Source organism: Acanthisitta chloris, unplaced genomic scaffold (genome assembly GCF_000695815.1).
Source record: "Acanthisitta chloris isolate BGI_N310 unplaced genomic scaffold, ASM69581v1 scaffold18027, whole genome shotgun sequence".
Taxonomy (NCBI): Eukaryota; Metazoa; Chordata; class Aves; order Passeriformes; family Acanthisittidae; genus Acanthisitta; species Acanthisitta chloris.
Genome location: NW_008684480.1, coordinates 26,054 through 35,810, shown reverse-complemented (window position 1 = coordinate 35,810; position 9,757 = coordinate 26,054). Strand labels below are relative to the sequence as shown.

At 42.5% G+C, this 9,757-nt stretch overlaps 1 protein-coding gene across 1 annotated transcript in view; it reads right to left on the bottom strand.

Annotated features, from left to right (window-relative positions):
* Positions 1-9,757, bottom strand: part of LOC103806656 (ras and Rab interactor 2-like) — a 41,104-nt gene that overhangs the window by 6,798 nt on the left and 24,549 nt on the right. Inside the window, 3 exon segments of the mRNA XM_009079365.1 lie at positions 585-890; positions 8,271-9,091; positions 9,093-9,384. Coding sequence (XP_009077613.1) covers positions 585-890; positions 8,271-9,091; positions 9,093-9,384 — 1,419 coding nt within the window.

Genomic DNA, 9,757 nt, shown 5'->3' with positions numbered 1-9,757 from the left:
CATTTCAGTATTTAGCTTTCAAAGGCACTTTTGGATTCTTGCTACAGTGCAGAAATAGATTTTATTTCTGTTTCAAAAGCACAACAGAAAGTGTCCAAATGAGAAAATTCAGAGGCACGGCAAGCCAAAACTGCTGGATCAGAGGCTGCTTTCTTCCACCCATTAATACCGAGCCCTTGTAGCTGTCATATTGCATACATGCAATTGAATTACTCTAACTAAATACAGGGTGTTACCTCTGTTACAACTCCCAGAAAAATGCTCATTTAGAACAAGTGTCAAATTCAAGGCTCACAGGACAGACTTTCTGACAGCCAGTTTCAAGAGCCTATAGTTAAGCAAAGCTGCTCTTTTTCAGTTGCTTCACAACTCTGCTTCGCACTGAGTTTGAAAGATGTGCTGCTTACATGCATCAGAGATATCAGGAAAGAAGCAGAGAGGAAGAATCCCTCTCAACAGGGCAAGGAGATGCTACAAGAGCTCCAGGAAGAGACCTATCTGCAGAATCAGGTAGTCTGAACTCCTCAAAAAGACAACACCAGGTATGGAATATCAGTGAACCTGAACTACAAGAAGCACAGTACCTGAGTTATTCTCCATAACAGTGTAAATCAATTTGCAAACTCTCAGCAGCAGCATGACTTTCTTTTCAGGTGAATACATCTTCTGCATAGTCATGAACTTGACTTTAATCTTTTCAACATCCACGAAGTCTGGTGTCGGAACAAACACGCCCAGTTCCTGAGGAGTCCTCTGCCGCACCAGCTGCAGGTTTTCCTTGAGCTGTTTCCAGGAACCATCTGTGGTATGAAACTCTTTCAACATCGCTTCAATGTGACCCTTCAACGGCTTCAGAATGCACTTATGCATGGCCTTCTCCAGGACAACATCTGCAATGGCAAAACACAAGTTCAGCTGACTTCCTCCTCTAAAGCAGAGCCAGTATTAATATAACCATTCCCTAAAGAGAGACTGTAGCACAAAACCTACTTGCTAAGGACTATTTATTATACATGCTGAGTTTCCAGATGTTTGTTAACAAGAAAACAAGAGGCAGAGGAGAATCTGTATTCCATTTTCATTTATGACAATGTGGTAAATGAAAAAAAAAAAACACCCACGAAGACAGACTAGAGATGGTTAAAATAAAAAAAAGCAAGCTGAGGCTCCAGTTAAGTTTTTCTTTTGTTGGTCAGAAGCCTCCAAGTTTTATTTTATTTTGAGCTTAGACTTTAATTCTCAAACTTAAAGTAAAACACAGTCAGAATCACAACTTTTGTCTGCTTTGGCATGAAAGCCCATCCTTTTTGCATAGTTTCCACTGGAAACTATAACTTGACCAAGGTTTCCTAAAACTTGGCTCAACTTTGTCAAGATTTTTATAAAACTGGACAGATTATGGGGTTTAAACTACAAATGAAAACCAAGCTGTGTTTGTCCAGCTTCAGATTTCATCATGCAAACTTCTATACAGCTTTGTCATCAAGTTTGAAGTTCTTTGTTTGGCAATAGTGGGCACATGGTACAGTAACCACTAACTTCGGGACTTTTTAAAAAAAATTCTTGTTCTACTTCAGTTTTTCCTTAACCATCATTCCCCATTTTCTAAGCATGGACTACATCAACAGAGAAAGCTCTTTGCTAAACATTTTCTCTGCAAACCTTTACAAGTTAATTTTCTTTCCCACTCAGTGTCTTTACAGCAACACAGGTTACATTGAAGGGTCCACAGTGTGGACTCTTCAGCCTGCCCACCCCTGCTTCATTAAACCTCATGCCCTTTACAGGTTCTTTGCCTGTACTTATGTGTTTTTCTTAAGACTACAGCCTCTTTCTTTTCTGCCACACCCCCCCCCCCCTTTTTAGCTGCAGACTATTTCTAAGGCTTGGGATTTACACATACCCACACCCTCCAAACAAGCATTACCTACATCAGTTTTTTTGCCTTTTTTAAAAAATGGTTTCATTTATCTTATCCTTGTGTCCAGTCCTTTTTCCTTTTGGGTCTTCATACATCTCTTTTCCACACAAACACACCCTTCACATGCTCCTCCTCTTTTAGTGCCCTGACTTCATATGCAGAGTTTATTCTGTCTTTGCCACGCAATTCCCAAACTTTGAACTTTATTGAGAGCTCTCATCTCCCCTGTCCCAATTCTGCTGGGACTTCTGTAGCTTGTCTTGCTACTTTCCCCTCCCAAGACCCTGATGGAAGTGGCAAAACCGTATCTGCTTCATTCCTGGATGTTTCAAGCACATCCGGGCTTTCCCTCACAGCACAGATTGCGAAAGCTGCTGGAAAGGAGAAAGAGTGAACATGAAGAGCAGCATTTGCCCCCTGATTTTCTAGATTTCCCTGTGACCATCAATAAAGGTATTTTCAGTCTCGTGTTCTTGATGGCCTGTTACACGGCCTGAAGGGTGGGTCCAACTTCCCATCAGATCAGAGCCACCAGTTACACATTAACAACTGGCAACACTTCAAACGATTGATCCTTATAGATAAGGATCAATTACCTCACAGAGCCACACAATCACCACTGACAGACAGCACTACCAAACCCAGCCAGGAAAGCAGAAGCATCACCCTTCTGCACAGGGACAGAAGCTGCCTCTCCCTGCCATCAAAGCAATCCCCAAGGCTCACAAACATTTTTCCACAAGAAAAATGCACAAGTCTTCCCTATGGGAGTTCCTTATTAACTGGGGTTTTTTGACAATTCAGCTTACTGTATTTATTTCTACTGCCTGAGTTTTTTAAATAGCAGAGACATCAACTGCTTTTCTCATAAGAAGAACACCTCTGCAGTTTGTATTCCAACCACCTGGTCTTGCTTAAGTCAAAATTAAAGCTTTTGGTGCTGCCAAACATTACGCAAAGTGAGAGAATTCTATCCCCATGAAATTTTAACTCCCAGAGGTTTCCACTGGAAGTTCTGCAGATAAATAGTAAGCACCAGCCATCCTTCAGCTAAATAAAGTGGGGTCATCACAACATTTGGTTACAGGAGGCACAATAAATATGAAAGAGTTCAGCACAGAACCTCAGAGTCTGATCATGAGGGAGCACTTAGCCTGGGATGGGAGATCAGAAAGCTCAGTATGTTTCTGTGACTGATCCTCTACAGGGTCCAGGCTAGAGCCAGTTTGGCTGCTGCCTGCAGGATCTGTATGGAGGGAGCTGCAGAAGCAGTCCCTCCCCAGAGGCTACAGGAACTGGATGCTGCTGAGGGAGAAAATTCCTCCCCAGAGCTCCAGTCCTTGGTTGGAGCCAGGTTTGTTATCTGTAGGTGAGAAGTGGAAGGCTCAGGTCTTCTGCCCTCAACCCTTTGGGAGGGTAGTGCCACTCCCACGGATGAAGGTGAGGAGGTCCTCTCTCACATTTGCAATTCATCACAGGCTCCAAAAGCAATGCCTGGAAATTGCTTTGAAATTTACTTGATCACATTTCACAATTTCTCTGGAAACTTCAACCTATTTGAAGTAGCAGAGAGGAAGGGAGCACAGAACTCACGTGGCTGTGGTCCAAGCTCCACACGGGTCTATCAAAACAAAACAAACCACAACCAAAACAATCCATCAAATAAAAAAAAAAATCCCAAACCAAAAAAAAACCCAAAAACACAACACACAAACAACAACAAAACCAACACACCACCTTTTCTTCTCCCTTATAAATTCTTGGCACAGACATACGAAACCATTGAGTGCTGCCCTCATATGAAAAAGTGGCAAATTCTAGCAAGCTGATGAGGTTAACAGCAGCAAGACTGATAAGGACTGGATGTGGGGTTTTTTAATGGTCAACAATAAGACCCATATGTATCCTAATTAATACAAAACCTATACAGACATATATATTATTATCAAAGCCTGAAAGGATAACATGTCTTGTGATCTGGGTCTTAGACCAAAATTCAGTACCACAAGCACCTATAAGCATGTTTGGGATCAGACCATCCAACTATTTACCCTTTCTTCTGAACTGCTGTTTCTGGCCCATTTTCAGAGAAAGGTGACCCTGGATATGATCCCACAAAACAATTCCCAACCAGCAGCAGCTTTTACTATATAATTTCTAATGGCCACAAAAGAGTACATGAGGTTTTTCCAGGCAAATTAGCATCGAAGTTGTGAATTGAGGACTGATCTGTTACCTTAACATCTCTATATTTCCCAAATCCACATCAGCAACAAAAATTCCTGTTTACTTCAGCCAAATTTTCAAATATCCTCTCAGGATGCTTAACACTCCAAAACCAAAACAGGCTCTCTTCAGACTTTTTTTTTTTTACTGAATACAATTTGAGCTGAACACCATGTGTTGTTCCTGAAATGATACTTATAATTAGCCTCTAGCCTCAAAAATGGGAACTGGAAGTGCTTTGATAAATGAATTGTAAAGGCCAGGCAGCTAGTTTCGTTGTGACTTGTGGAAACACATCTGTATCCTGTGCTGACACGCTATTTTTGTTTTGCTGCAAACCACCCGAGTCTGCATCCAGACAGGACATCACATTAGTCATCGACAGTGCCCTCAGGCAGCCTCTTTACGACCCTCACTTCCTCAAATTGCAGGCACACTCTCACCTTTTCCAGGCTCTCAGCTTACCTGTTACCAACCGTTGTTGCTCCCCTGAGCCTACAGATTCCTGGATTTACACACAACCCTGTTTATCATCTACAATGGCCAAACCATTCATCAGTAAAAGCAGTGGTCAGTAAGAGATTGTGCAAGCCTGGGAACCATCACAAAAAGGCACAGTCCTACACAAGTAACTTTGCCTGTGAAGGGAAAACAAAAGGTTGCTTTGGAATACCACAGTGTGTAAGCGCAAGACACCTGACTACACTGCATTTGCTTTGTCCTAGATTTTCCTAATATTTTGCAAGTTCATAGACTGGCATGACTGATACAGATCTATTTTAAGATACCTCATGTCAGGATGGTCAAGTACCCATTTCTTGGGGGGTGTCTACAGTGTCACATGCCTAGACCACAGTGCAGACAAGGGTATCTCATCAGAAGGAGTAACACTTGAAAGCAAGACTTCACACAACCCACATTCCTTGATAATCTGCACAACCCCAAAAATAGAGGTAGGATTGAGGTGGACGATGGATAGACAGTGATGGCAGAAGCTGAGCAACTAGGGGCAAAAGGTTTACCTACATAAAGCACACCAAAGAATCACACAGCTTTCTGTGCTAGGTTTGTTTTGCTTTAATCAACTGTGGGTTAATTAAAATCCATGCTAGAGCTGTGTGGTAAGCACTTGTCTTCTCTTAAAGTTGTAGCAAAAACATGAGCAGGGAATAAGTCACAAAGTAAATCAAAGGAATGGCTGGAAAAGGGAGAACTCAATCCTCTAATTCTGCTCAGTGCTTTTAGCACCCTTTCTTACTTGTCCTATCCCACCACTCCTGTGGTGAAAGGAGGAGTGCTGAGGAGCACATTGGTCAGCCACAACTTGGCATGAAAAGACGCTAGGATGAACGACAGGATCAGGGGATGGGACAACAACTCAAATGTACAAGCACCTAAAAAGTAGCAGTGCTAAAGACCAGCCAACAGAGTTTTTCAAGGAGAAATAGTGGCATAGCATTCTAATTCCTTTAAGAGGATAACTGGATTAGTGAAGAAGAGGGGAGCCGCCTCATAACCATAACGTGGGTGCATGAATATTGTACTGAGAACCCAATTACCAATGGTTGACTGTCAAACAAGACAGGTATTTGAAAAGAGATACCATGGGAGTCAGTCCAGGGCTTTAATCTCTTTAGTATTTCCAGCTGTCTGCCTGCAACTCCTCCATACAGACCCAAGCCCCTGCAACAAGGCATGGCCTGCCAGTAAGGGGCCAACACATTCTCTCCAAGCTTCTTTTAACATTCAACATTGAAATATCAATTACATATTAGAAATACCAAAACAAGTAACAGTAAGTATTGTTTAGACATGTTCCCACAGGATCAGTTAATACCTTATTGCCAAATTATTTAAACCAGTCATTTCTTGGGCCAGAACATTTGCTGATCAAGCAGCTGTGGACTATCAGGGTCTCCTCTGACTAGTCCAGGTCTTCATTCTGTGGATACATATTCATGTGTGGATGTCTCTTTAAAAAATACATTGTATACATCCTTAAGCTGTCTGCCTTACTCTTGCTTCTGTCCCAACACTGGGAAGGCTCAGTGCTTCAGGAAGCATTAACAGCCTACAGTGCTAAGATTAGAAGGCATCTGCCAAGACTAATTAGAAACCCTGACACATTCTCTCAATGGTTTCACAGAAGTTCAACAATTTTATATCCCTCTGTCTAACAAATTTAAAAGATCTCCCACAGAACTATTTGCTTGCAATAGCCTATGGTGCAGTTCTACAAGAAAAGCTGAACAATCACAAAGATCACTACAGAGACATGGGAGAAAGTTACGAACATCAAGGGCTTCAATAAACCTCAGGGTGCTGCTTCAGCACCTACTGAAATTGAGGGGACAAGAGCGGGTTAAGGTGAAGCCTGGGTGACTTAGAAAGGAGGAGTATTATCCCAGAAGCACACATCCAACCCTAGGCTGACATATTGAGAAGAAAAACCTGCACCATGAAAGTGTGAGCTGACAAGAGGATAAATGTCTACTGACAAAGTTGAAATTTGGGCTGCAATTCCATACTGAAATAGTCAAGCAAAACTGTGGATAATAGGCAAGGCTACATCATAAAAAGCTCTCTATAGGGATGACTAAATTTTGCTGTCACATAGTTATCTGCTTAGATCAGCAACATCTGATGCTCCTGATCCACTGCAGTTGTTTGCAGGTCCAGTCATAGGCAGTAGATGACTCAAAAACAAGTTCTTTCTTTGTTTAAACTATCCCACTTCATAAATTAATTGCCTTTAATCACATGATCAAACCCAGACTTTCTGTCACTGAAGAAAACCAGTGTAGGTTAATTATTATATTTCATAGCTTATGCTGCTCCAAAGCACTGAAACATTTAAAAGCAGACAACATTCTTCCAGTCTTGGGAGACCCACAGTCCAATTAAACCACACCCTTGAAATGAAAAGTACATGTCAAACTGAGCTTTCACAAAATTACAAACAAACTGGATCTGTATTTCTTTGTCAAATATCCAGTACTCTGCAGAAATGCAGGCAAAACATGCGCCTGCACCACTGCTCAGTTTGAGGCTTTTTCTGCCACGTAACACCCATGTAATAGTCTTTGTTGTTGTAAATGAAGTTGAGGTTACGCGAGAATACTTCCTCTTGGTCAAGGACAGACAGAATGTCAACATAAAATTACCCTCTAGTCTCAGAGAAAGCAGTATCTGCCAATTTTGCACTGAGCCAACTGTTGGGACACTGGGGGATGGAGAAAAACAAGCAAATAAGGACTGAAGTGAGCTCACAAGGAAAGTATTCTGCCCTGAAGCATGGTCACCTCCTAAGTGTGGCGTACAGGCTCTTTAACAAATACTGCTCAGACTCTGCAAGAGAGAGAGAGGCAGTGAGATTTTATGCAGCAACAGGGGTTTCACTCTTCTGGATACACAAGTCTCTTTGTGTTGTTAAAACATATATCCAAACATACAACTCATCTGCAACCATTTACAAACACGTACATATAACAGAGAAGTACAGAAAACTAGAGATTAGCAGCCCCTTCTCTCTTGCTCACGTTTGTTTTCTAAAATTCTTCTGTATCTTTTCATTTAGTTTCAAGTGTAGGGACAGTACAGCTTTGCTAGGAGTAAGAATGTTTGGAAGAATGAGATTTATTTCAAAAGTAAGTTGTTATGAAATGTCTCTCTGCTCTTAATTGTCCCTAGTTTTGAATAAATCCTTGTTCTACAGCTATAATCCATATGGTTAAAATTGAAACAGTTTTGGTCCAAGCACTGAGAACTATTTGAGTCCAATTTAGGGGAAAATACATGTGTGCCAGCAAATAAATGTATTGTTCACAGTACATCAGCTAAAAAAAGTAATAATCATAGATAAAAAGTCCACACTGTGCCTATTTTAAGGACAACATTTTATGAACTTTTTAACATAGTTCTTTGAAGCCCATAGGGTGACTTGGGGTGGGACGGGGATGGGGGGGGGGGAAGGATGTTATTTTGTTTTAAGACTCAAATACTCAGTGGCTCAAGCTCTACTAGCCAAGTCAGCCCCACCTTTCCAAACTGGACAAAGACTGTCACTATAAACATGGATTACACATTTTCACCTTCTCCCAAAATACAGGATAGTGTTTCTTACCTATTTGGTCCTCAGGAATTAATGATTCGATTGGGGGATCAAGTTCGGAGCTTTGAGACAAATAGTTCTTAACTTGGGTCATGAACTGCCGAATCGTTTGCAGCATATCGGTACTCGAGACATGGCACTCCTTGTTTTCTTGGAGAAAGCTGACATAGTCTTGTACTAAGCATCCAAAATAAGTGCGTTTGTCCCGGGACAGCTCTGCAATTTTCTTAATCATCCTCTTTTCAGGGGTCATGAAGGAACTGAAAACTCCACTGACTTTCCGTAGCTGAGATTTCACAATCTTGGGGAGAACGAACGAACTGCTTCTTTTCTTCTTGGGCTTCAAAGGGGGTGCCATGCTCTCCTGGTCGCTCTCTCCCTCAAAATCCTCCAGGCTGCTGTTAGTGTCCCCCTCATAGCCAAACAGCGGCATGCTCCGATCAAAGTCCAGCGAGTCAGACGAGGAGGTGGAAATGCTCATGTCGCTCAGTCTCTGCCTGCCTCCATTCCAGGGTATGTGTGACTCAGAGATGGTAGCTGTCGTCTTTTTGGCAGCTGCTGGAGCAGGCTCAGGCAGGGTTTCACCTGGAACAACAACTGCTTCAGGCACACGCGCCGAGCCAGGCTGAATCGCTGCTGCAGTCTTTGAGCTGCCTTCCGCCTCGGAGCAAACAGCTTGCTTCTTCAGCCGAGGAGGCGGAATCGGGGTTGGCTTGTGCTGCAGCAAATCCAAGCCTCTCTCTTTCTTATGGTTGACTGTTTCTGGCATGCTCGGCTGCTTTATAGTCCTGGAAAGCTGTGGGCTCGTGAGGGTGCTATTAATGGCAGGGGGGCGGGGGGGAACGAGGCCTCGCTGTGCCATTCACGTCTTGAGTTCTTGGGCTCTGCCTTTTCAGACTTCCACTGACATCCTGGCTGTGCACTTTTAAGAAGAGGGGATTAATGAAACACAGCGCTCCGTTGGTCTGGCTGCACTCCAGCTCTGAAGGCGTTCTGGTTCGTATAGAATGTGCTCCATTTATAAGGCAGAGCTGGCGTGAGTCTTTACAAGCACTGTCCAAAGGCACAGGCCTGCAGGGAGGTGAAGGATCCAGGGGGTTGCTGTTAGCCAGGGAGCTCCAAAAGTCTGAAAATCATCATTGCATTAACGTAAGAATGCAAAACAGCATGCTTTTGGAACATTCAGCTCAACAACACCAGTTTCAAGCATTAAGAAATTTAGGCAAGTTTCCATTAATTCAAGGGGGTAAAAAAAAATTCCAAGTGAACCTCTTAAAGCACCACCAGACATAGCTGCATGCTACACTCCTGGGGCTGCTCTTACTCATTTAAAAATACCATGACCAGTGCACGGCTTCAAATCAGCCCACTGAACTAAACTTAAACTGAGAATCAAAGAAAGGAATGTAATTCTTATCAGCTTAAGAGCAAAATGAACTTAAACTACTCACTAGCATCTCACTCAGGGTAAATAAGGCAAGATTCTGAGCTGGTATTAA